The sequence below is a fragment of the Prinia subflava genome, chromosome 3 (genome assembly GCF_021018805.1).
Source record: "Prinia subflava isolate CZ2003 ecotype Zambia chromosome 3, Cam_Psub_1.2, whole genome shotgun sequence".
Lineage (NCBI taxonomy): Eukaryota > Metazoa > Chordata > Aves > Passeriformes > Cisticolidae > Prinia > Prinia subflava.
This window is the reverse complement of record NC_086249.1, coordinates 92,058,031-92,085,419: the sequence shown is the minus strand read 5'-3', so window position 1 is coordinate 92,085,419 and position 27,389 is coordinate 92,058,031. Positions and strand designations below refer to the sequence as shown.

General features: G+C 40.2%; 1 protein-coding gene across 1 annotated transcript in view; it reads right to left on the bottom strand.

Moving 5' to 3' along the window:
- PPEF1 (protein phosphatase with EF-hand domain 1) overlaps positions 1-24,567 on the bottom strand; it is a 32,992-nt gene extending 8,425 nt beyond the window's left edge. Inside the window, exons 1-11 of the mRNA XM_063392912.1 lie at positions 24,382-24,567; positions 21,131-21,258; positions 20,308-20,359; positions 14,499-14,671; positions 12,605-12,719; positions 10,704-10,750; positions 6,639-6,805; positions 5,060-5,096; positions 4,382-4,531; positions 1,993-2,193; positions 472-657 (exon numbers count right to left, since the gene is read on the bottom strand). Of these exons, the coding sequence (XP_063248982.1) occupies positions 472-657; positions 1,993-2,193; positions 4,382-4,531; positions 5,060-5,096; positions 6,639-6,805; positions 10,704-10,750; positions 12,605-12,719; positions 14,499-14,671; positions 20,308-20,359; positions 21,131-21,258; positions 24,382-24,445 (1,320 nt within the window). The 5' untranslated portion in view covers positions 24,446-24,567. The remainder of the gene's footprint in view (positions 1-471; positions 658-1,992; positions 2,194-4,381; positions 4,532-5,059; positions 5,097-6,638; positions 6,806-10,703; positions 10,751-12,604; positions 12,720-14,498; positions 14,672-20,307; positions 20,360-21,130; positions 21,259-24,381) is intronic.
- Between the last annotated feature and the right edge of the window lie 2,822 nt (positions 24,568-27,389).

Genomic DNA, 27,389 nt, shown 5'->3' with positions numbered 1-27,389 from the left:
TTGAGTCAGAGCTCTGGGCCTTTAGTTTTGAGCTGTCAGACTTCAGAGAACAGTGAAATATAACATGCTGTTTAACAGAAGCCTCTTTCTTAGAGAGACCTGGTTTTCAGGATTCTTGTTGGCTTCCCAACAGAGCATGTTAGAAAGCCAGAGGAGAAATCAGTAAGTTAAAGGCTTCTAGAGCCTTAGAGCATCTCTTGAACTGCATTTACACACAACACTTGTCGGGGATTTTGTTGATGTCCATTTGTTTTCATGTAAGAAATAAACTGGTCCCCACTTCCTAAAACTGTAAAGAATTTTGTTACTCAGAACTCAGTAATTTGTTGTAACATCTATCTAGGACAAAGTTCCCCCAAACTCAGTTTAACAAAGTGACTCTCTTTTTTTACAAGAAATTTTGCAGACAAATTCTGTGGATGTTCCTGTGAAATTCACAGGAGAATTCTACTTTACATGGAAGCATCTTACCTTCCCATCATGACTGATCTCATAACCTTCTGGCTTAAATTCATGAGACCTGATGAGCATCTTCAGATTATACCTCTCAAACAGCTTGGCAGTGACATCAGGACCAAAGTAACAGCCTCCCCCTCGACACTTGTTTGGTGTACAGCCATTTTGGCTTCTTGGATCACTCCACAGAATGTCAAGGATCTATAAAGAGCAGACTCAAGCAAGTAAGGACTGATAGCAGGGGAAGACTGATAGGCTATGGCTCTCTAAAGTCCTGGCACAGCAAAACCCCACAGTAGTGGGAGAAAACACATCCGAGCTAACACATAGGTCTCGAGGTTTTTCCTTCCTTTCAGGAGCATATTCTTTTGAGTTGAGACTTTTGTTCTGCTTTTTAAGAAATACTGTCTAGATTTTGGATGATTTTTTTTTGTTTCAGCATAGATATAATTTCAGCAATGTACTGCTTTTCATAGCTGAGGTTTTCAGACTTGGACAGGTGCATCAGGAACAGCACCTGGGCTCTTTCAAAGAGAACAAAAGCTGCCTTCTTCACATGTAGGTAGGAGAGGCAATTTCTATTTCCCAGCACAGACTGGATAAGCACATTGGGCAGTGGTTTTGCCTAAGCTTAGGAGTACCTGCTCTAAACATGACAAGAGTTGCCTTTGACTTTATTGTCTTCAGTTAGCTCACGTTTCAAACCAACATTTTACATTTTAGCAAAGTTCAGACATGAAAATCAGTTATCATGGACTAATTCTAGTCAGTAGCAAACGTTATTCAAAATGTGTTTGTTTAAACTTTCCTGGACAAGGTTTGCACTAACACATTCCACTTCAGGTTTGTGAGCATGGCTTAGTGGATGCTTGATTAGCTGGGGGAATGTCAGATCTGGGGGGGAAAGAGGAGCCTTGCTTGTGCCCATTATGTTAATTTGTAGGTCTGATAGGTATCTCGGGAAATCAGATTTCCAGAGAAATTATGCTTTCCAAAGTGTCAAAATTTATTAAACTACAGTATAACAAAAAGTCTATATTGGCTCTGATATTCGAGATTCAACAGCCAGAGGACAAAATCGTCTCCCTTTTGAGTAATCTGCCTGTAGGTCTCAGGAAGTGAGTGGCTTTTTTGGGCTATATTAGCACTGAGCTGCCAAAAGCACAGCCAGAAAAAGGCTTTATCTCACCAACAATTGCAGTCTGACCTGTTTAAACCAACAACCATTTATGTACCAACACATTCAACCACATGAGGGCAGGCAAACCCATTTCCTATTCACCAGTTTCCTCCTAACGTCTAAGCATAGAAAATACTGGGTGAATTTTACTTGGAAGGTATAAAATTCCAGGCCTTTATTACCAGGTCTACAAAAAGCATCCAAAAAGCCCTAATGGGTATGTAACATACTCCTTAGAGTGACTGTTTTCCTGTTAAGAGACAGTTCCCTCGGACTCATAAACACTCCCCAAAGAGAACACCTACTGAGTTTGTGCGGGAGTGGTTTGTTATCAGTGTGTCTTTGGTTTCACCTACTTGTTTCCATTCCTTCAGGGCGGGGTCTGGAGGCAAATTCGAGCCTGAAGGCTCAGTGAGGCCCGATGAAGAGACGTGTTGTGTCTTCCCTGCAACGTGCTGGTTGGCAATGTGTTTAGTGGGTTTGGGTGTGGGGATTCTCTTCTTCACTTGGTCCTGTCTGTCTCTCACTGACTTTGGTGGCCGCATCAAAGATTTCAACTTAAAAAAAAAAGTTACCATCACAACAACAAAATTGATACAGAGATGTTGGCTGAAAGACGCATCAGCTCATGTTTCCTGTACTCAGGAAAATTCCTTGACAGTTCAACTCATGTTAACTCCCATAATGTCCCGAATTCACAGGTTTCGGAGAAGCTGCAGGTATTTGGCACTTGCAGAAATTTTGCTTTACACCTATCAGTAAGCAGGCTCTTCAGAGCTGCTTTCATGTTCTTATCCAGACACACACACTCATTCCAAACACAGTCAGTCTTAAGGTTCCACTATACAGCAAGTAGGGCCTGGGCTCCGGGAAGACAATTCAGTGCCCAGCTTCTCTGGAAACAAAACATATATTCATATTGTCCTGAAGGTGAAATTCCATTCACTTCTGCTCTGAAAGCTCCACGCTGTTAGATTAATTTGGCTAAATTAAACCACGGATCAGGAAGGCAGTAGTGAAGCTGATGAAATATTACATCAGGCATTACACTGTTAAATCAAACTCCTGCAACATGCCTGGGCATTTGCTTTTTTGGAGTGGTGCGCTATGGTTCCATGAATGACCATTAACATGGATTCTTCTCCAGGGAATGTCCTCTCATTTGAAATTCTCTCATACTAGCTTATTTCCAGAACAAAGCCAAATAAACCCCAAAACCAAACCAACCAACCCAAGAAACCCAAAGCAGAACAAAAAAAACCCAAACTAAAAAAAACCCAACGAATAAAACATACACTGTCCACTGTTTTTAAAAAAGAAAAGGACTAATTCAAAACAAAATGCACAGCACGGGGTTATTCACCAGTGCACTGACCAGTATTTCAAACCTGTCAGCTGCCAGCTGTACCAATTAAAATACATCACTTGGCCTTGAGTGACACTGCCCTGGGTTGTGGCCCACACATGTCTCATTAGCAACGTTCTCCTGTGGCAGCAACTTTGACCTGTTAATTCTGCATTTCACAGATACTGCATCAGAAACATGCAGAGTTGAGCCCTGGTGACAGCATGGGCAGAACTCAGTTCATGGTTAGGACACCTCCATCTGTAGTTAGGCACAGTTTTAGTGCACAGTGGTGCAGTCAACGGAGTCTAGACCCCAATGATCAGAAGTATTCATGGCCTTTTTCATATCTTTAAAAAAGAGACACAGCTGACTGCCCTGCAAAGCATTAGTTTCTGCTTTAGAAAACATGAGGATGAATAAAGTAGCTCTAGATTCCACAGACATTGATGACAGGGTACACTAAGTTGCTCAAACACTGGTCTCCTATGCCATCTGAGATGCTCCACTCTGTCTGTGAATTAGTGGAGGGGCACAGACACAACTCTGGCCTAAAGGGGACTGCTGGAGGGGACCTACAGAGAAGACTTTCTGTGGAGGCAAGTGAAGGCCAGAGGGGACATCCCTGGCCAATGCAGCACTTCCTTGACCAGCACTGGAGACGTGTGCCTAAGCACTGAGCTCCACCTGATCTCCTGGATCTCCACTGACTGTAAGGAATCTCAGCACCCTGATCACAAGCAGACATCTTGATTTAGTTGTCCAAATTGAGACCAAACCCCACACCATTTTCCACTGATTTGAAAGCTCTATGTTTTCTCATCATTTCAGAAAAAAAAAAAAGAACATTTCTGCCTTCTAAATCCCTGAAAAGCAGTAGATTCTGTTTTATCAAGGCCAGTTCTTGAATTTTGATCATTCTGGAAAGGCTCTCCCACATGTACAATGCTCAGCTGCTGCCAAGGGAGCACCTCACAGGTGGAGAACTTCCCCCACACAACAGATGGCAGAAGCACAGCCCCAGGAAAAAGGGCAGTGCTGGAAGTATGTGGCTACATTGGTTTGTCAAGTATTTAAAGGAAATGCCCAAGAATCAAGTAGTTCCCATACTTTCTGGTCAATGTGTCATCACTGCAGGAGGAGACATCTAAACTGACTTAGGCTATTTTAAGGTCAAAAGATCCATGTTACGTGGAGAGCCAGACAATTGGCTCTCAACACCTACTGCAACCTTCCTTCCTAAGCCCTCATTCTGAAGAAAAATAGGACTATTATTTTTTTTTACATGCCTTATACTGCTGCCATTTCTATTCCTAATGCAAAGGACCCAATCCTAGCATTTATACCACAAAAATTCTAAAAGAAAACAAAATTACCCTCACACAAAATTGATCTCTTACCTTATTTCTCTCAAGTGCATTCAGGAAATCCAAATCTGTGGTGTCTGAAATTCCCCCATGTAGGATAAGAACTTTGCTATCAATTATAGTGGCAAGGGGAAGCCAGCTAAAAACATCTCGCAGAAGACACAAAATCTGTTTCCAATGGTCCTGTAAAATAGACTCTTACATTAGATCCTATTTCTGGCAGATTCTGTTGCTTCTAAGTTCAAGATTTTGTTGAAGTTTCTGGTTTATAGGAACAGTTTTGTTCAGGTGATATCCTGAACTGCAACCCTGACAAACATGTTGAAGTTTCTGGTTTATAGGAACAGTTTTGTTCAGGTGATATCCTGAACTGCAACCCTGACAAACATGTTCTGATATTTACTTTAGGGCCATTTGATTTTCTCTGTAGCTTTTAGGTTTTTTTTTCATGTTCACCCCTTTTTGTGTTCTTGATTGGTCTTATGGATGTTAATTATTTCATCCCATAGATCTCTGGGGATAAGAGACTAGCACTTAAAATTGTTTTGTCAGTTATTCCCCTGAGAGGCCAAAATAATTTCACCTACATCACTAAAGTAATTCCCTGCTACACCTAAATAAACTGGTGTTTGAAGTTTTCTTGTTTACACAGGTTTCATTTTACATGTGCAAGACTACAAAAAAACATAGGGGAAGGAGGAAGAATATTACCTTGTACTTCTTTGAAACTTCTTTTGTGAAGCCGTATCTGAAAACAGGACAGCATCATGAAGGTTTTCAGTATGCCCCTTCCACATGGTTTCCTGTGCTATGGTGTTTTCCTGAAGTTTTCTAGCCCCCTTTCTCACCTGCCATTCCATCTCACCTCAGCTGAAATGTGCTTTCCTCCACTCTGTCTTGAGAATTAAGTTAAACTGGTTTCTTGTACTTAACAGAGGGAAGAGAATTCAGCCCAATATTTATTAGGAGGCCTTTTTGCCACCTCTACCTTTTAGATACCAGAGAGAAATTCCAAAGGAACCTGATGATGGCCAATATTTCCCACAAAACCTTCAGAGAATTTTTGTCTTAAATATCATGTCATCATAGAATCATATCATAGAATGGTTTGTTTTGGAAGGGGCCTTAAGGATCATCTCATTCCAACCCTCTGCCATGGGCAGGGGCACCTTCCACTAGATCAGACTGCTCAGAGCTTCATCCACCTGTCATGTCTTTTCCCCCACAAGGGATGAGGACTTTGATACCTCATTCTTTTAACACCAAGACATCCTTCATCAAAGAGCATTTTCACAACACTCAGCTTTCAAATTTACCAATGTGCAGCACTGCTAATCAAAATGCACAGCAAAGAGTGATAGACAGGAATAAATCTGTGCACTCTGCACTCCATACCATCACAGATTTAGTTAACATTTCTGCTATTTTCGGAAGGAATTTTCCTACCTTGTAGATTAAGTAACTGATCTTGGTTTATGCTTGTTGTTTGTTGGGATATTTTCAATTAAATGCTGAAAAGGTAACAATCATGTGAAACTGATTCTCTTTTGTAGATCATTAGTAGGACTTGCCCATGGGCCTCTGACCCAGGTGCTAACACAGAGACCTGTGTTAAAACAGCAATACATCCTGTATGCACACAATGATCCAAGGGATACAGCAGTTCACTCACCAGTCAGTCACTCAAAGACTTTCTGGGGCACCTTAGAATTGTAGGGAGTAGGACTGAGGAGCTCTCACATCTCTGAGATGCTTTTTGTGTCCAAGTCACACTTTGACTACAGCCAGAGCCACTGGCTGTGCTCACTCCCTTGGCTGCACTGCACAGCTGAGTGCAAATGTCTGTGTTAGAAAACAGGGTGTCAGCTTTCCTCCACTGACAATTCCAGTTAATGAAGCTCCTCCGAGTAGAAGATAGGATATTGACATGCCCCTTGTGTTAGAGAAGGGAAATCTTAGTTCAAAGTTAACTAAAGTATCAGATTTTGCTAAATATGTGCTTTAACTATAAAATAACACACTTCTTCCCCAATTTTGATACTCTGGAAGCTGCCCTTTGACTTCAATGGATTATGATTAGATCAAAGACAAGACATGATTGCCATTCAAATATCTGTGTGTAGTGAGTATATTCCTTCCCCATACACTCTCTGAATAAGCAAAGCTACACTTGACTACTTAATAAAACATTATTTCTATTTTAGGGTGTCACAGTGGCTAAAGTAGCATTCAAAAGCTCAAATATTTCTAGTGATGGACCAGATATTACCTTCCCTACCCCCAAATCTACCTCAGGTTCATGATGTAGTCTTCATGGTTTCCTCTATTCAAGTGTAAATCATTGGGATAGATAAGAAGAAATGCAAATAGGATTATAAGTATTTCCATAGAATTTTTCCCTCTGTCGACAAAATCACCATTAAAGACATAGCGGTTTTGTTCTGAAGGCAGACCATTCTGCAGAAAAACAACAACAAAAAAGGGGCATTTAGAGAAGCTGCTGTGTTACTGTAATAAAGGAAATAGCATTTAAATGAGATCCCATTGCTAGAACTTCTGAAAAAAAATCCCGCATAATACAGAGATCTAAAATGCAGCATTTCTTTATTTCCACTGCTTAGAATAAAAACCTTCATACCAGACAACCTGAGCCATTAGAGAAAAGAGGACCTCTCTGGCTGGTCTTACAATGCCATCTCTAATCCTTTCCTTACCTATTAAATTAAATTGAAAGGGACCAAAAGGAACATCAGTCTTGTAGTAAAATGTACATTTTTGTTATAGCAACTGTTGTCAGGAAATTATGCACTTGCAAACAGAAGGGAGTAATTCAATTTGAATGGAAGATAAGAAATACATGAAAAATTATCTTCTAATGTAAGTTTGAATGGATTTCATATATTTACATTGTTTGCAGTGCAAGCTTCCAAAACTCCTGAGAAGGACTATAGTCCAGAGGATACAAAATCCTTAAGAACTTTGAAGAGTTTGATTTCAGTTGCTTTAATTCTGAAGGCACTACTTGAATTTTACACATGAGAACTAACTACGACATACTTGAAAGCTCATAAACCTGAGAGGTTGTATATACAGGTATTTTTTTTTTCCTGAAGACACAGAGAAATGCTTTGTTATAAATAATGACTTATTAAAAACAAGTATTTGTAACTAATGGTATACTTTATTAGATTAATTACCAACACATCAACAGGTGCCATCAGCTTACAGAAAATATAGCATCACCTATATGCAGCTTTTATGTATCATTTCCGGTCATGAGTATCAGAAATAGTATTTCAACTTTGACTTGCCAGAAAAGGGAAACCTCTGTTTCCTCAATTGATATGCACAAGAAATATCAACAGAACATCTATAAAATTACATTAGAACTGTGGAAGCCACTCTTAAAAGGTTTGGCAGCATTGCAAGACATCCCACTTCTTGAATATACCTGTGTGTCAGTGTCAAACCTTTCTTGTGTTCCCATGGCACTACTGCTGTTCTGCTTTAGTGGGTTTATTGCAGGCTGTGGGATGTGGCCAGGGACTCAATGAAATGTGTCATTTGAATCCTCATGAGAATTCCTTTTTTTGTCCCAGTCCTGTGCTTTCATGTTAGGATGCAGTAATGAACCCTGGTCTCTCCACCCTGGCTTCCTTGGATTTTGCTATAGCCTGTCCTGAGCCCTTTCCAAGTTAACTTAGAAGGAGCCTGTGCTTGCTCTGTGCCTACAGGAGTGGCAACGTACAAGACTCTTCTAATGCAGTGGCCTGAAGTGATTTTAAAGAGGAGAGGATGGATTTCAGGAGTGGAACATACAGCAGAAACTCAGTAGCAGTTTCTGGAAAGATAGATAAATAAAAAAAAGCTTTACCTTAAAACCAGTAGGCATGTGAATTCACCAGCAGGTTGTGAGTATACACACAACCACTCTAACTGCAGTCCTCATGGAAAGACACATCTACTGGAGCACTCTCCAGATTCTATCACCCTTCTTTTGGAAAAGGTTACACACAATTTGAGTTTTAAAATTTGATTTTGGTTTGGACTTCCAACTTCAGCGTGACATTTGAGTTTTGTTCCACACTCGTGTACTTTGCTTTTCTGTGGTTTCAACCAACAATGAGAGCAAAACTAAATTAAAGGCTGTTGCAGCTTCTGACATGTCAGAGAGGCAAACAAGGCCCTCTAATGATTAGCAACTTGCTGCTGGGCATCATTACTGTATCTCTTGGGTTAGTGATTAATTAACTTCCGTTTGTTGTTGGCATTTTCTACCGCTTCAGGCTATTTCTATCTATAGCATCCCTTTAACAATCTAACTTAGCAATACATAATTTAAAATTCAAGTGTTTCAAGGAATATCAGGAAACACTCTAATTTAATAAAGATGAATGCAGGGACTGACTTACAAACTGGCTATTGAGGAAAAGAAAAAGTCTTAGCTGCAGCCAAAGCAGGTGTTAGGATTATACACCACCTGCAGCATTGTATCAACATGCTGCAGATTGCCAGCTCTGTGTGTTTGCTGGGAGTGGTTTGTGGAAGTGACAGGCCAGGTCTGCATGCAGGCCTCCAGAATCCATTCCAGCTCTGCCCAGCCCTGTGCAGGCCGAGATCACTCCCATGGCATTGATTAGGATTGCACCTCGTGTTTGAGGTAGTTTGTACCAACTCAGAGGATAAAATCCCTTCCCACTGGAACAGAGTTTCGGAAGGAGAAAAAAAAAGAATCCCAGAAGCCAAATGGGTTCACTGCTCATCTGAGTAAACTGCTCAGAGGGGACAGAAAATAGTCTCATTTAATTTGCTTCTAAATAACTAATCAGCTCGATCATATGTTCTATATATTCTTAACTACTTTGAAATGACAAAACATCTGCCCACTTTATTTGGAAGGGACTCCCCTAGAAGTTTAACAGAGAACAACTGGATGTTATCTCTAGTCCAAAGTCAGTTTTGTCAGGGAGTTTTGGCTCAGAATTTACTAAAGTCAGGATGAGAGTTTACTCAAAAAAAAAAAAAAAAAAAAAAAAAAAAAAAAAAAAAAAAAAAAAAAAGCAGGCTAATGGCAGTTGTCAATATAATTGTATCTGAGCATTTATCTCCAAAATAGTTCTATTTCCCATTCCAGGTTCTGTGTAGGAAACCAATATGTACCATACTCTTATTCCAGTTTTAAAAAGAGAGCTAAACAACTAAAAGACTGCAAGCCAGGGACCAGCTAAAGATGGTTGATTAGTAAGAAAAGCAGGACTCTATAAAAAGAATTACAATTTAACTATACTTCAACAGACTTCAGGTGTGGCAAAACCTTGGCCACATTGAAATTCAGCTTGGGCAAAACAACCACATTTACATTCAACAAGTGTCAGACGAAGTGTACCAAAGCTGGAAGCAGGGGGAGAAATACATCATTTAAACACCTGGTTTTGTTCACTTCTGTCTCCCTTCAGTGCAGATGAATGTGTAAGGATCTGACACAAAGCCTTCCCCTAGCCCGGAAAGCTCAAATCAAAGAGAGTACCTGCTCAATCAAAGGTGGTGATTCATCCTGAAGATAAATGTGAAACTAAATACACAACATTTCCTGCATCTTCAGTTAAACATACAATTGTGGAAAAGCTAGCCTGGAGCCTAATTTGTTTTACACATCAGTAAAAGAGAGCTATGCTTTTTTAGCATGATACAAACGGATACGTAAAGGGTGCCCAAAGTACTTCTGTTTTGTGCAGACCATGTGATTGCTTCCAAGGCTTAACAAGCTTTTACACACCATTCTTTCTTGTTTCCTGTTAAAAACAAAACCAAAAACAACCTCTCCCAAAAACAACAACAACAAAAAACCAACACAGCCAAAAAAACAAACCAAACCCAAAAAACCAAACCACACAACAAAAAAACCCCAAACCAAAAGAAAACAAAAAACCCTGCAGGTGGTCAGTGGAAGTTGTAAATGAAAACTTCTGCTTTTTTTCTTGAGTGTCAAAATTATCCATGGTATAGTGTTACATCAGGAACCCATTTAGCTCCTGATTTTAGCAGACTTCAGTCAATGTGGAACTTAAAACAGTGGCAGAACTTTGGAGACTCTTAAGGAGTCCTCTTAAGTTTTGGCTCATGCTGCAGTTCAGCATTCAGGAAAATAATCACCTCTTCTATCTCCTTTAGTGAGCAGGAAGATATGAAGAAGGAAGAGGTTTGACAAAGACACCAAATTCTTCCAGGTTTTGTGTGTGTGGTGTATGCACAACACATGAGCAGTTCTAAAGGTGATAAATCTGTCACACATAAATATTTGTTCTTACTAAAAATTCATAAAGTGAAAATGCTACATCACAGAGTACCTACTTACCTTATAGAATATCAGCAAAAGATCATCCAGGTTTCCATGCAAATCTCCTACAGGAAACAAAAACATTATTTTTTTTTATTTACTCACAGAGGAGGAAGAAACTGTAATTATAAAACTGGAATTAGTTGGACCTAGTAACTTTTTCCCCATGTTTTTCTTATGTATATAAACCCAGAAAATGCCACTAAAAGATATTTTGAAATATAATATACTTCTAAATACTAATGGGTTTAAATTCCCCAACGTAGCCCTTTTTATACTGCACAAATGAACAGGGGACAGGTTTTGGTCACTACCAGCAGGAAGTGATGGAGAGTATCAAGAACTGTCCACACCTGTGTGCCTCAATGCTAAGGCCACAGGAATGCCAGACTGGGCCCTTTTTTAGAGGATTGTTTGGAACAGGCAGGAGGATTTCACCCCAACACACAGCATCACTGCAGCACAGATCCCCTGTGCCCCTGACTGCATTTCAAGCTCAGAGCCAACCTTCTCATATCTGTGACTCCCCACCACAAGGCTGCAGAAGTCTCAAACCAATCTTGTGATAATACGCTTTTGCCACCAATGATTAGGAAATGAGAAGTGACATTTTTATGTGTGCATGTTTTCTGTGCAACTTTTGATCAATTATGAGCCTGCTGAATTTGCTCTAAGGGATCTTTCAAGCTATGATAGATATTTATCACATATGTGGATGCAAACATTTCAGGTATATATTTAATCTGCATTATTAACTTGAAATGATAAGAAATGGAGAGTGATACCTTAAGGAAATCAACATTTTGGACTGATTATGCTTAAAAATGGGTTATCAGTCTCCTGCAGAGGCTCTTTCTGGTCACAAAAGCTTTTAGTTTCAGTACTGGAGAGGGATCCCTTTTGATGCTGCTTACATAGTGCAAATACAACACAAACATGAAAAGGAATGTTTATTTAATGAGAAAATGTTGTGTTGTGAACAAGCATGGATCTGTGTTTCCTTGGTTTAGAAAGGGATCTTGTTGTCTTGATTAATGAATTACTGCTTGTACGAAACCTCATTTAAACAAACCCTTTCCTGGCAATCACAGTGGGTCCATAACCACATCTTAAAAAACATTTATTTTGCATGTCTCATAGCACCTCCCTTATACCACTTTACCATTACACACAGCACACACTGATAGATGTCAAGAGTTCTGTCACCATTACTGTTCTGTTTTGCAGCTACTGCACTCTGTGTCAAGTCAGGATACTGCGTCCCATTATCCATAATTTACAAAAGTGTAACAAAAGAGATGGGCAAAGAGCTCTTAGTTCTTTACTGTGTGACACATCATTCTGTGAGACTAATTTGTTGGTTCTGTAAAGACTTATCCATCCTCTTGGGTCTCCCTAGAAATGAGGGGTTATTATTATTTCAATTTATTCTAGATCATCATGCTGTCAATGAAAGGTCTTTTTTGCCGCCCATATTAAACCTCATTAAAATCATTATGGAGTAAATTATGATTAAAATCATTAAAATCATTACTGAGTAAGGTCTTTTTCTCAGTGAGAGGAGAAAGAGGTGAGACTTACAGCCAGTGATCAAAATACTTGGTGGCATTTTAGAGGTGGAAGTGCAGGAGTATTTAAGCTGAATTAATACTGACTCATTCAGAAATGTTAAACAAGAACAGGAAAGTGGAGGTGAGAGAATTTCTTAAAATATTTTTACTATGACTCAGGGGCTTTATTTTTTTGTTTGCTCCAATTTATGCATTTTTTGGGGGAAAAAAAATAAATAAATAAATAATTTTTTAAAGGGCATTGAGAACTTTCTTCTAATGGCAAAATTTGGAAATGTCAGTATCATTCTCTAACCGCTTAGAGTATCAACCCATAGCCCAAAGCAGTTATCTTCTCTGGCACCTTACCACAGACAGTTATGTCCTTGGAGTAGGAAGTTGAAAGATGGGTGATATTTGGCATCTCCTTGAGAACCCTCCTAGTTTCACTTAGCAGCTGCAGTACATAGCGGGCGTGAAGCAGCTGAGAGAAGAAAAAGCAGGTAGAAAAGGAAGGCTTCTTTAAATTAGCAGTGAGTCTGTCTGCTTTATTAATATCACACATGTACTGCCAAGGTTATTTATGTGCAGACCTCCAGACATGAGTACAGGCTGTATGGCCTAGTGCTGGGAATTAGGAGTGTTCATAGCTTTGCATTTGCTTCCTGGTGAATAGATACGGAGCCCTTACTGAACTTGTTTTACAGATTTTCCCACTTTAATTACACTGTACTGTTTCTACTCTTCCTGTTTTTCAGAAGAGATAACAGAGAGCACTCAGAATCTTTGCATAATGTCATCTGTTTAAAGTAACTGGGAAATAAATAAAAAGGATGCCATTCTAGGTGTGAGTAAAAAACAAACAAACAATCAAAAATTTAAAACCCCAGAACCTCTAAAACACAAGCCAACAGCAAAAAACAACAACAACAACAACAAAACACCAAAAAAACCCCACCAAAAAACCAAAACAAAACCCCAAAAAACCACAAAAAACCCAAAGCAACAACAACAACAACAAACCCCACCAAAGGCTATAAATGATATTTCAACAAATTGCAAAAACAATGACAAGAAAACTCCAGTAAGGGCTGCCTTGGTAAGGATTATCTTCCTGTTCACAGTGAAGAAGTTATAACAATGCAACACTGAAGCTTCTGGTCTTCTATCCTAATGTTTTTTACAAAAATTTTGTCAGTTGGTGATTTTTAAAACTTTTAATTGCAGCAGAGATCTGAGGAATTTAGCTGGAGGAGATAGATGAGCTGCAGAATGACTTTTCAAGATTCATGTTTTTAAGCAAACAAAAAGGCCAATTACAAATGACCATTTCCTTAACAAAATGCCAGCCATAGTAAGAAAAGGGAGAGTAGACCGTAAGGTGAAGCTTGGCTCATTTATCATGTGCTTTGTATTTGGTACTTTTATAATTAGCTTCCACAGAAAATTACTGGAGAAGAATATTCTTATTTAGTAAATTAAAAAGCATGTAGACCCTTGCCCCTTTTCTACACCATATTGTTAAGCACTAATTGTTACAAGTTCAAACAAAGCTGTGCCATTTAATGCCTCCCTGCTCCACCCTCATCTAGTGGGCAACAAAAGGGCTTGCTCAGGAATATAGAGAATGAGGAACAGCCTCCTCAGTGCCGTGGAAGCTCAGCCTGAGCTCCAGAGATTTGTGCTATCACTCTGTTCTGCTACATTAGCAATGCTTTATAGTCACTCCACTGCTATGGTGGAGTCTTGCACCCTGCAATGAGGTGATTAACCCTGACACTTCAATTCCTCTAAAAGAATGAGGTGCGGGACAAAAGACAGAGGACCAAACAATGAACACTTTTAACCCATAAAGAGATGATAACTAGTTTCTATTTTAGCTTAGGACACCCTCCCCAGTCCTGCACTCTCACTGAGAGCCCCTGCCTGGCAACTGCTAAGGGCTCCCATTTCATTTCTCTAGTCCCTGCCTCCTTCTCAGTGCCGGGCCTGGTGGTCATGCAGCAAAGTAGGGAATCAATTGTAACTCATCTGTCTGAGAATTGTCTGCTTTTGATTTTACAGTGTCAGCTTACAATTTCCCAAGGCAGCTTACCATGCACATTTATGATCACACTGGGCTAACAGGAAAAAGTAATGAGATGTAAATGAAGGGTGAAATATCTCTTTGGGCACCAGTTTAGCCTTACATTGGATTGTGGAACTACAACTTGACAGATGTAAAATAAGTTAAAAAAAAGAAAACAAGCTGGTTGCAAATTACCTGTTCATTCCTGAAAGCATGAAGGAGAGCATTGGCATCTTCAACAGTAAGGGGGAATGAGAGTCGTGGTCCATAATAGGAGTCTGGAACATCAATCTTCTTTTCAAATTCTTTTAAACATAAGTCTTCATCCACCACCTGAGGAGCACTAGGGCTGGTCAAAATTTGAGAAACTGGAACAAGACAGAAGGAAAACAAAACTGTAGAAACTCCACCAGTCCCCCACAGAGCTGTAACATCATGGCCAAAACTGGTTGAATGTAACTGCTTTAACTGCTGCAGTATTACAGTGGCTGACTGTGCCTCGTAAAGTGGAAAAGCTCCAGGTCTCCCCAGATTGTTTCACAATACTAAAACCAACCAACTAATCAACCACACAAAGGAAAAAAAGACAAAACCGAAGTCAAAAACAGACAAAAACTCTTTTCCAGCTGCTGGTAGCTGTTCTCAGGGTGCAAAACATTTTGCACTGAAGTTGTGGAGCAGTCTGCTCACAGGTAACAAGAACGATCACCTGGTACAAATTTCCTTCCCCCAGATGCAAGGAGACACAAAAAGTCATGGCTGATCATTTAATGACTGATGATCATTTAATCATCTGTTTAAAGTTAAATATTACACTTTAAATAGAGGTTTTGAAGATTCACTTCTATTGCGTTTATTTTCTACTTAATTTTTTTTGGCTAAATATCAGCAGGTCACAGTGATTATTTTAAAAGTCACCAACAAAATTCTATTTATTCACAGCAGACTGAAAATCACTCCTTTCTGATACAGCTAGAAAACAGTGCCAGCTTTTGGGTGGCTGCCATAAAACTACTGGATGAAGTAAACAAAAAACAGAGTGGTGAAAGTACAGCATAGCTTCTAATTTTCCTGGAACACGGAAAAAGCAGGAACACTGCTAATTGCTTCAATCCAATATTTGAAATGTAACTGACTGATCAGCAGATTTCAGTGTTTTCTTCTTGCAGATTGTCTTGGTCATATATTATTCTAAAAGAGAGAACCAGGCCCTAAACAAAAGTGATCTAGCAGATGCTGTTGCAGAGTTGCTCTTGGGAGATGATTGTTGTAAACACCTTTTGCTGGGCTACAGTTAAGTTTTCCGTAACCCTGATTTCCTGCAACTGTAAATAAAAGCTGCATAGCTGTATTATTTATTGCTGACTTACAGCTGATCTGTAGCTGTGATTCAAAACTCACAGTAGTATGTGGCCTCATAAATTACGAGCTTCATAAAGGCCAACTTGTCTTGCAACTGGATAAAATCCATATTAATGGAATAAATAGATAAAAAAGTAATCTGGATTTTAAAAAGTCCCCTTTACTATCAGCACTTCAGCTGTGAGCTGATTAGCACATTCAATGCTAATGCAATGTTATACTCAGCCATTCAAATGGATTAAGGCATCAAGTAACAGCAAGGTGCTCAGGGTCCACTCTTTTCACCAAGTGCAGTTTGATTTGCAGTCTTCCACCACAGTTACAGCTTTGTCTAGCTGGACACCAGAAATTCACCATGGACTGAAATCGCTGATTTTCACTTAGTGATCAGCCAAGCACATTTGCATCAATTCTTGCTCCAGCTCTAGCAGCAGGCCTCTGGACAGGATCTCCCTCTGCATCCTACTTCCCAAGAAGTGGGTGACTGAAGAACCGACTCCTCAGACCACCCAAATGCCTCATTTCTTGCCTGTTCTAACCAGCTGTCCTCCTGGCTGGACTCCTCAGAGTCAGTGATATTCTCAGTGTTTCAAGCCAGGCAGACACCTGCCCATGCCTGCTCCTACTCCTGCCTTCCCCTCCAGCACACAGTAGGCCATCCATCCATCACTTTACCTCTGAACATGAACTTGCCTCCCTCACAGACTCACTTCCATTTTGGCACATGTTCAGGCTGGGAAACCCAATCCTTCCCTGCAGGGCATATCTCTGCAAAGTACACCCCATTTTCCACTTCTGGATGAGTTGTCAAAAGCCAGTCACGGTCATTACCCTTGAAGCGTGCTTACGGCTCCTCAGGCTTTCAGCTGGATTTTAAGGCTTCCTGCACGCTTCCATGCTTCCAGCATGACTGTCCCATCTCTGAACAGTCAGCAATGGATGACCTAATGCAGCCTGGGGAATCACCACGCTGTCCAGCAGGTACCCCAGTTTACCACGTGCAGGGCTGATTCGGAAGGATTCAGCACCCTCACGTTTTGCTGTTCCAGTTGAAGCTGCCAAGGCTCTTTCAGTTCATACTGAAAGACAGGGATGAAAAGTCTTGGCATGCGTGGTTCAGGCACACGTGTCAAGACAGAATGAAACATCCTCTGCCAGCATCTGCATCTCTCCACTGACTGGAGGGAGCACAGGCTGTGACCTGCTCTGTACTCTGACACCAGACTAGCCCAGGCTCAGGGAGTTGAGCCTTCACTATTAACAAAACCCAAACAACTACCCTACAGCCATATGCCATGTTAAACACAAACAACCAGAGATACGTGGAGTCAATTTGGCCACAGAAAGCCCAAAGACCTGATTCTCCTGCTGAGATCACCTTGCCTTGGGAGTTTTTCAAGGCAAGTCAAAGCTGCCACTGCCAAGGATATACCCACTATTTGGGTAATCAGGAATCAGCTACTTCTGCAGCTCTGAAATCAGTGCTTTGTTTTGCCACCATCTGTGTGCCCTCAGCCTGACCACCAGGGTACTTGAGAACACCTCTGCCTCCTGAGAAGTGCTCTTACATAAGCCAGATACTGATCCACAGCCCTCAGGTCAAAGCCAAATGGTCACTGAGCCTACAAAGAGGAAGGAGGTTTCTAAAATGCTTCAAACATTTCTTCCTTCACACCATTCCTGGTGCTACAAACTGCAAGCAGCTATAACTTATTCCCCACTGCAAGAATCACTCTGTGCAAAACATCATGAAAGGGTGTTAAAGCTGTAAGGGAGGCATCACAGGGAGTGAAACTGCAGAAAACAACACTTTTTTTTTTATTCTCCTTTGAAGGAAGGCTCCAGGAGGTGCCCTGTGACCTTGAGAGGAACAGGTTTAGATTCCCAGTCCCACCATTTTTCTCAGGATGTGTCTGCAGTCTTCTCACCCTCAATGTGCCCATAAAAGAGTGAGTAAATGGGTCATCTTTTGCTGGAAAAGCAGTTTCCAGCTTTGTCTGACCAGAGAACTTTCCATTGAAAGCTGAGAAGGTAGGAAGATTTTTTTTTCAGGAAATAAGGGAGAAAAATATAAGGGAGAAAAGGGCTTAATTCTTATTTTCCACAAACCCTTTCAAAATAGCCTTTAATAAGAAGCAGAACAAGACAATCAGCCATGTAATACCCCAATCACAAACTACACTGACATCTTAAGGAGAATGAGAGGATGAAAAAAGCTTTAGGGTGTAACAGATAAACAATCACATCAAAAGCACTACTGTGTTAATGAGATGGCAGCTGCTTTCTTTCCTTGAAAAACATAATCTGAAAAAAACATTAAAAAGAGGAAAGTAACAAGATTAATGGTGGAGGCTGAGTAGTTTATAATGTAAGAAAAACTACAGATCACAAAATTTTCAGGTAACTTTCTTATCACATACTGAGAAAAACAGGCAATCTATTCTTTGGCAAGAATATGATATTCTGTCTTCTTAGAGACAGCTTTTGAACCATATGCTATCATTCTAATTTAAGTGAGCACACACTGATAAAAAAAAAGAAAAAGCCATAGAATTGCAGGTTTTAGAAAATGCTTGAGAATAGCAAAGTCAGTTTGAAGTCTCTCTGGTTGTTATGTTTACATTCACTGTGGTTCACATCTTCAGATGGTGATTCAGCAGAAGTGGAAGCAGTTCTTTAAGAATCCCTCTATTCAGCACTGATTTTGCTCACATCAGTGGGGCTAGCATGAGTGCTGCGAAAGGTCACTTCCAGGGACAAGCAATCAAGACCCTAAAGCAAAGAATGCACACAGCCAGCAGTTGGACAAAATAACCACAACCCACACAATACACATTTGATATGCAATTCCTCAAAAAAATCTAAGTCAGCTCCTTTGAATAGGCATCCTTGGCCATCACTTTATTAAACACACACCAGAATTTTTCTGTTTCATTTAGGGTTCTGGTATCTGTAACACATGGTGTTAGAAAAGGGGAACAAACCAAGACAAAAATAAAGCCTTTGGAGCAGTTATCAAGTCTTAACATCAGTCCTAAAAGATGGAAGTTTTAAGCCAGCAAGAGAAAGAGATGCTTTACCATAAACCATTATACTTGATCATATGTTTCAGCCTCAACCACATCTGCAATTCCCAGTATCTACAAAACCAAGAAACAGGTTGCTTGTGCAGTGGTGATGAGGGGCAGCCCATAGGACCCTCCATAACCCTACCTGTGCACAGGTGAGGCTTGAATCTCCACCTGCACATGAACAGACTGTGCATGTAGCAGTGTGCTCTGCAATTTCCTGAGCCCTAGCGAGTCACTAGAGACACCTCACTTTTTTCCTTCTGTCAGGAGACACAGTTAATAAAGGTGGATAAATCATATCTACAACAAGCAGCTGTAAAATTCCATTTTAATATTATAATAAAAATAGAGATTAAAATATTTTGCCAAATCTCAGACCTAGCACTACTCTTTTCTTTCCCATCGAGGTGGAAAAGCTGAACAGAGGTGCACTATCAGCATGGAGAAGTAGATGAAGTGAGCAGTATCTGATTTTCTTTGAGTTTGCCAATTCCTTCCCAGGAAGTTAAATGACTAAAGCAGATTTTTTTTTTTTTTTCACAGAGTATGGCAGTAATGGGAAAAAAATCAAAGGGAGGACTATTGTATCATCCGCCTGGACTTTGGAGCAAGGCTTAAATGTAATTTATTTTTCTGCAGAGCACAGAGAGCATTAGGCACTCTAAAGTATTTAAGAGAGAAAAATTGCAACTTCTACCGGTGGTCATTAGAACACTGAACCACTTAAGGTTTTGATGGTGGTTTTATCCTGCTATCAAAGTATCTTGTGCAAATTTTAATTGGAGTAACCCGTGGCTAGAGCAGATGAAAGAGAAAAAGCATTCTCTTGTAATGTAATAAGAAGGGGACAGCCTCATTTTTAACTCTGCTGGGATTAGATCTATTCTGAATTTGTTCAGGGAAGTCATGTTTGTTTTCTGGACTTAGGAATCACTTTCAGTCTGTCCTTCTGTTGAGCTTGACCTCAAAAGTAAGTTATGTCCAAGGATCCCAAAATACTTCAAAAACTAAAGGTTATTCCTCGAATAACTGAAGCTTAATTGAGATGGTTCCTAAAGATTTATCTCCAGCAGTTTAAATTTATTTCCTTTTTAATCATTGACATACTGATACATGTTGTAGTGAAACCTATAACATATTAAATTAAAAAATGGTCCAGAACTGCCAGAGGTGGTGGAGGAGAAAGAGCAACCTCTTTGATTATACCTGACTTAAACCAACTGAACACAGTCCTTCAGAATAATCACATCTTATAGTTTAAGAAAACATGCATAGAAAGCTGTGAAAATTGGATTCTGTGGGAAGGGCAGTAACACACAAGAAAGCACTCTGAGTACTTCTGAATATTCTCATAAGGACAATGGGCACCTGTTCTGACTTACTGACTGCTCTGACTCACTAAGTAGATAGTGAGCAGGGTCAACTCTTAGAGGATCAAATTCATATTGCAGTATTTAGGACATCAAACCTCAGCAGGTGGCATAGGCTGTAAATATCACATTGAGAATTAACTTTCCTCACATCAAGTTTTTCAAACACAATCTCCATATTACTTTTACTTTTATTGTTACCTGAATCGGGATGATTACAATGATCCAGCATGAATGTAAAAAAGTTGGATAGCTGAGTATGAAAAAGAAAATAACAAACACACTGATCAGTTTACGTGATCCAACAAGCATTAACATCTTTCTTCCTCAATTACTTGCAATTTCCCATTTAGAGGGATATAAGTCACTACTGTATATTCCCATAGTATCAGCCTGCAATAATGACTCAATTTGTGTCCTACACAAAAATATCTCCCTTTCCTATTTTGCTATGAATTCACAACTGACACTTCATGAATACATAAAATGTTTCAGGGTTGTTCCAGGGATGTAATTCATCTTGCCCACCACCCAGACTATTTGCCTAGACTTCCTTCACAGTCAACAGAAACAACTGCCACAATGCAGTGAACTGACTTTAGATACAGATGCTAGGATGAACACAAAGGCCTGTAAGCTCCAAATTTCCTATATTGACCCTAAAGGAAGTCTGGGCTGATATGCTGGAACACTGATATCTCTGTTGCAATCTATTGCCTCACAGACAGTTAAGATCACCCACAGTGATCTGTAAATGACCTGCAATCCCTGGCTAACAGAGCTGCTATACAGGCAGCTATACCCTAGATATGCTGAATGGTGTCCTGATGCCTATGTACTTACATTCATCTGTATGTCTGTGTATGAATACACACAACCTGGCTCATGTGTCAGGCAGGGAAACACTTCTATTAATCAAGACCCAGCTTTGTAGTAGAAATCACCATGCACCCATTCTGTTTGTGCAACCACATTCCTGGGGATAACATAACTGTTTGTATAGGAAGGATGGAAGATTACAAACCTGTAGTTGATCCTGCTCATCAGCATATTCAATGGACTGAAAGATACTGAGCGAATAGCGGCGCCTCATCTCCAGCCGGGCCATGGTAAAGCGGTACCACTTCTGGATGAGGATTGCAGCTCTAATGACTGTCAAAACAGAAAGCAGGGGAGTACACTTGGATGCAGGGTAATCTACAAGGAAAATATGCATGCTGCCTTTGCAGAATTTTGCAATCAGATGACAAATTCAGTCCATTGTGCACAGTCAACAATAAGATGAAACCCAGTAAAAGTGAGACTGAAAAAAATACAAGATGCCTTTAATGTTTCTGTCCTCTGACACAGATCCCAAGCTAGCTGACTTGCTCAGGCCTAGGTAGCTAGTAACCTTCTCCATTCAATTGCCTTGAAGACAGTACCCAAGTAAGAAGTCAGTCATGTTCAGCTGATGGCCATAATATGGTTTTGGGAAGGTGAAGAAAGGAAGAACAGTTTGGCCTATCAACAGTGTATTTCTTTATCAAGCTGCAGTAAAAAGCTTTGATTTTGAAAAATCAAAATTGTGACATGAACAACCATGTAATAACAGTATTTGTAACAGCCTCTTCTACCAGAAAGTTTTTGCCTGCAGAGCAGCATCAGCAAGCCAGCAAAATTCAAATCCTAGGATAAAAAGTTAACAAATGGTATTGAAGGGTATATGTTGCTTAAATAGACAAGCCAAAAGGCAGTGAGGTATAGTTTTAGCTAGCTTGGTTAACAAAAGAACACTCGCCCCAAAAAGTCAATGGAACATGCCAGAAGACCATTTTAGCCTATGTGCTGAATATGCATTACACTCAGCACTTTACTATGGTCTACTATGGTCTCAGTCTGGCAAACTGCTGAAAACTGAAGGACAAATCATCAAGACTGTAGCCTGGAGGAAAGATCCTGCTGCCTTTAGGCCTCATTCATACCACAAAGAAATCACATTCTTTTAACTGCTCAGATAAAATTTATTAAGCAGAGAAACACCTGGTGGCAGAAAGAGGTCCTGGGGTGGGCACTGTCCTGCACTGCGAAACAGTAAAGAAAAACTCTGTACTACAGGACAACAGTTTATACCAGTCAATTATTGTAACTGATCATAAATACCAGGAATTTTTATATTAGGATGAGTGGAACCTGAGTGAGAATGATTTTCTTCTTACTGATAATTACACAGGTAAGGACAAATATTAATGGAAAGTGATTCTATTAATAGAGTATAACATTAAGGAAACATTTTCATAAAAATGCTTACAGATGCCATAACAATATGTTGTTTGCTTATTTTACCATTAATGAGTATACAGTATAGTTAAAGTGGTCAAATTTTCAAGTCTAAGCAAGATCAAAATCCAGAAAGATTCCCATTCTGTAGATATTGCACCCATCCTAGAAAATTCCTCCTGCCTGAAGGAAATGTGATCCTTATATGACTAAGAGCATCCTTCAGACCCTACATAAACTCTGAGATCTCTCTTATTTTCTGTCCTTTCTGGAAGTCCTCACCACTACAGACCTGAAAGCCTGAGCCATTACAGCAAGTCTGTCACCAACATTTCTGTTTAGAAGAGTACCTAAGGGGCAAAGCACAATCACCAGCACAGAAACAGATTTCCAGCATCAGAGCCATTAAACTTCCCATTAAAGCCCCCTGGGTTGCTTAATGGTCCTGAGCACTTAACATGGCACAGTTCCATTGCTATCACATAAGACAGATACATATCAATCACTGTGGTTAATGTTGCAAATCTAACAGAATGTTTCCTGTCTTTCTTTCTTTTTTTTTTTTTTTTTAATTGTACTTATTACAGCACTGTTATTCTCAGGACTGAATCAGAACATGATTTTCACACTAGGCTAAACTGCATCTCTAAAAGATATTGTTATCAGTTCCAGAAGGTCTCTACACCACCAAGTATCTGTTAAATTCATGTTATTAATGCATTGGAGAAATGTACAGCCTCAGGCTGCAGATAGAATGATGGTTCAGCATCACTTGGCTACTGTTGAAGAGCAGAAGGGAAACCACCCAGTAACTCCAGAAGACAAAACACAGCAAGCACACAAAATCCTAAGCCCCACATCAATGTGTGTTGATGGTTGTTGATCAAGAAGGAGTACATCTCCTCATGTCTACTCCAAGCTTTTACACACTCAGAAATATTCCCAAGTAGCACATCCCCAAGGTCCTGCAAGGCACATACAGGTATAACATGCAAACCCAAAGAGGAAGAGCTGCCTCCCAGTTACAGGTAGGTCTGGGACTCCAGATGATTCCATTCTACTTCCACTGCTGTGATACAGCACTGATGCTGTTTTGTAGTAGCATACACAAAGCTGAGGGCTGCCCTCATACCAGTGAGCTGGGATCCCTGCAGCCAGGACCAAGTGTTCCTGCTTCTCGGTCACCAGCTTCCTGTGACTTGTGTCCTGGCTTAGTAGCCAAAAAGAGCCTTCCTTTTCAACCATGGCTGTTCAGCATAATAATGTCCTAAGACTATGCACAATACCATGTAACACAGCTCTCTGCTGACCAATGAATTGTGCTTTAAAGAAAAATCTTAGAAGAGAACACAAAGGGTCTGAACAAAGGTCTGAGTGAATCCTGGAACCCACTTGCCTGTGAAAGACTGCTGAGTTCATGGCAAGGTGGGGTATGATTAAAAGGAGGGTGATGATGCATTAGTTTAATTGAACACTTAACCAGATCCTGTGGAGACTTTCAGCTGATAGCCTCAGTAATTGTCGGGGAGAATGTCAGGCCAGGCACTTGGTAGGCCAGAAAACTGATTTTGAAGTCATTGCAATAGCTCTGCTTTGTTGCACGTGTTTCATAACTGGGGGCACACAACAGCAGGGAAATTGGGGCGGTTTGCCCAGGAATCCTGTGGTGGGAAAAGCCATAAAAGGTCCCACTCAATACCTTACCCCCTAAGCTTTGCCACTGACAGAGTGAGCAGACACCTCTGAAATTAAGCTTCTGGCCCAGGTGCTGTGAATCTTTTACAATCCAATCTGTCAATGTTAGAGGTGGTCTAAAGCTGCTTCCTGACCTCAGCCAGCCTCCAAAAGCTACACACAGTCTTATAAAGAAAATAATTAGAAAATAAATTTCCCTGAACAAGTATTTTGACAACAGGACTGGGGGGGAGGTGGGGCATGGGAAACATTACCTTGCAATCCTCTTCTGGTGTTAGAGAGAGATGAACCACTTGCCCTGAAGGCAAAGGCAACACTCACCATTCTCTGACTTCCTGTCAGCTACAGAACTGCTGCACCCCATGGTTCCAACGATGCTGCCCATCCGTTTTAATTGCTGCTGATGCGAAGCATGTTTCTCTCCGCTGTTAGCATTACACACATTTCCTGTGTTGTTCCTCCAGGGATGAGGGCCGCACTTCTTTGGGCTCCTGGGCTCTTCCTAGTACTCCTAACAGGGATGAGATTGGGAGGGAGGGATAGAGAGGAAAAAAAATGGTGCTTGACAACAGAGAATCTGAAGTACCTTCAGCACATAACAGATTATTGTACAGCATATCCTACCTAAACTGGACCACACTAGGGTTTTTTTCACACATCTGATTACTATCAACTTGCACTCAAGAGAAATTAGTTTAGTAATTCATACAGCTTACTCTTACATGTTAGCTTAATGTTAATGTGCAGCAGTGGTTTCTTATATGAAGAATAGCTATTTAAAGCCTTACTACTAGGGACAAGGGACTGTGGAGATACATTAATCTTCATTCTTATGATTTGAAAATTGGAACTGCAGAATTTTAAAGATTTTAAATTACATGTGATAGTATTGCTAAAAAAACCCCAACCCTCCATCCTCCGAACACTCCATTGGTTTGAAAAGTTGCCTTACCACCCCATTTATCACTTTATCACTCAGTAACCATCACCAAATATACCAGGACAGACAGTACCATAACAAATCACTTCATTACCAGATTTCATTTAAATAAAACATCCAATTTTCTGTTGCATTTCTACTGAAAAAAATCCAAGGAAGAGATTTTGTTGATGAACAAAATACATTTTGAAGTGAAGTCTTCTGGGTTTTTCTCCCAGCACTTGCTCAGCTCTTCACTAAATAGTATCATTTGCTAATGCAATACACTCTCTAATCAACAAATTCAAATGAACACAATTCCTCTGAGATACAAAATGGATCAATTTCTAAGCAACAAGAAATTCACTGATGCTCTTAGATACTGAACTTTGTTTTAGCTAGAGATTTCTTACATGATCATGCTGACCCCTCTCTCTCTGTCTCCAGGGATACATCTGACATCTAAATTATTTTATCTGTTGTTTTGTTTCATTGATATTTCTTTTCTTTTAGCTTGAGTTTTAAAACAAAGAAGAAATTCATCAGCAAAAAATGAATGCTTAGCTACTACTTTCCTTTGCCTTTACTAGCAGAAATCAAAATAAATGAAGGATACAACAGAAAAAAAACCCCATAAATGCATAACTAGGTGATTTTCAAGTTCAATAATTAGAAAACATTTATAGTTGTGGGTCTGTATGTGCAGATTTTTACATTTATTGTTATATATTATATCCTGTCCTGTAATGTTAATATAACACAACTCTTTGTTGTTCTGGGGCTTTTTTTCAGGGTCCCACAAAACAAGGGTATCCTACACTTGCACTGGGTCTGACTCCTTATGAGTCAGTATTTCAGGAAAGGAGGATCTTAAGGTTTTTTCCCCACAATGGACTGCTTTACTTCTCTCTGAAGGAGCTGTCATGAAATCCAAAAAAAAGTGCTCTTACATTAATTTTAGCCAATCAATGGTATTGCAGCATCAAATACAGCATTGATATTGCTAATAGCTCAAATTTGTCTTCTCTCCAAACAATTCTTGCTCTTCTGGTTACCATTTCCTCACTTTCCCTCTTAAGAGAATATCAAGCCTTCATTACTCCATCTCAAACCAGCCAGCCATTACTTGAATTGTGATCTGAAGACTGGCACTAAGAGCAAAATAGATCTTACAATATAATTTCTACTGCAGCAAGGCTCTTGATTAAAGGGCAGGTCAGCCTGTACCCAGCAAGTGGGCAATGGGAGCCCTGAACAGAACCATCACACCTCTCAGGACTCCCTCCAAACCACAGCAAACAGTGGGCTGACCCAGGAAATAAGGGGCTGAGTTCTGATCATACCCTGCTTTCAATGACTTCAGCTCTCCTCCCAGTCATCACCACGCTCCTCCACGTACCTCTAAACTCATGGACTTCTAGAACCTCCTTGAGCAAAGAAATTAAAAGATAGAGGCATAGGGACAGAAATTTTATTGTTACTGCAGTAAATGAAGGCTCAAACATATCTTCAGAGCTTGGAGGAAAACTTGCATAGATATATCCTATCATTAAACCTCCAAAAAAAGCCAAATCTGGCTGTCAAAGAGCTAGTCCAGGGGAATAATCATCACCTTCACTCCCAAATATCTGCATTCTAAACGGATAGAGCGAACCTTCAACTACCTTTTCATGACAATTTCTCAAGTGGCTATGGAGCCGTCCTCGCTGCCAACCTGCATGCCCAGACTCCAGGCCAGGACAGTCATTTCTGTGAGCTACTTACTACACAGTGTAACAGTGTCTGGTGAAGAATCATTTACCATCACAAAATTCCCCCAAAACGTTGGCTGGCAAAATGGAAAGTTAGGCTTTTACCAAGGTATTGCAAGAGACACAAGGCAGCTTGATGAGAATTTGAAATAAAATGCTGTGTTAATATTCTGGATATTATACCACCAAGCTCCCTTTAAGAGAGAGTCTGTCATGATGACTAAAAAGCAGGCATTCAATTTCTACAAGTCAGTGATCTGCCCCACTTTTAGACATAACTTCAAAAAATTGCTAGATTTCTCTCATTTTAGCAAAAAAGCCAGTTTTGTGGTAGACAGGCACTGAAAGCACAATTCATACACTGAGGCAAAATAAAATGTCTTTGCAATCATGCCAATGGACATGCACAAAGCCAAGCCAGAGTGGCACATGCTGCTCTTTCCCAGACAAGAGTCACTGAAGGTTACACACAGCAAGTGCTCTGAAATTTGGGGTTGAGGACCCGAACTGTTGAGAGCCTGATTTACAGAGAACGTGGCTCAGCATCATTTGGTCCGGATGTAATAGGTGCTGCCCCAAATCAATCATGTCTCCAGTTTGTCAGTCACATAAAGACCAGGCTGCCTCAGCCTCAAGGAAAATGGAAATCCTGTAAAGAT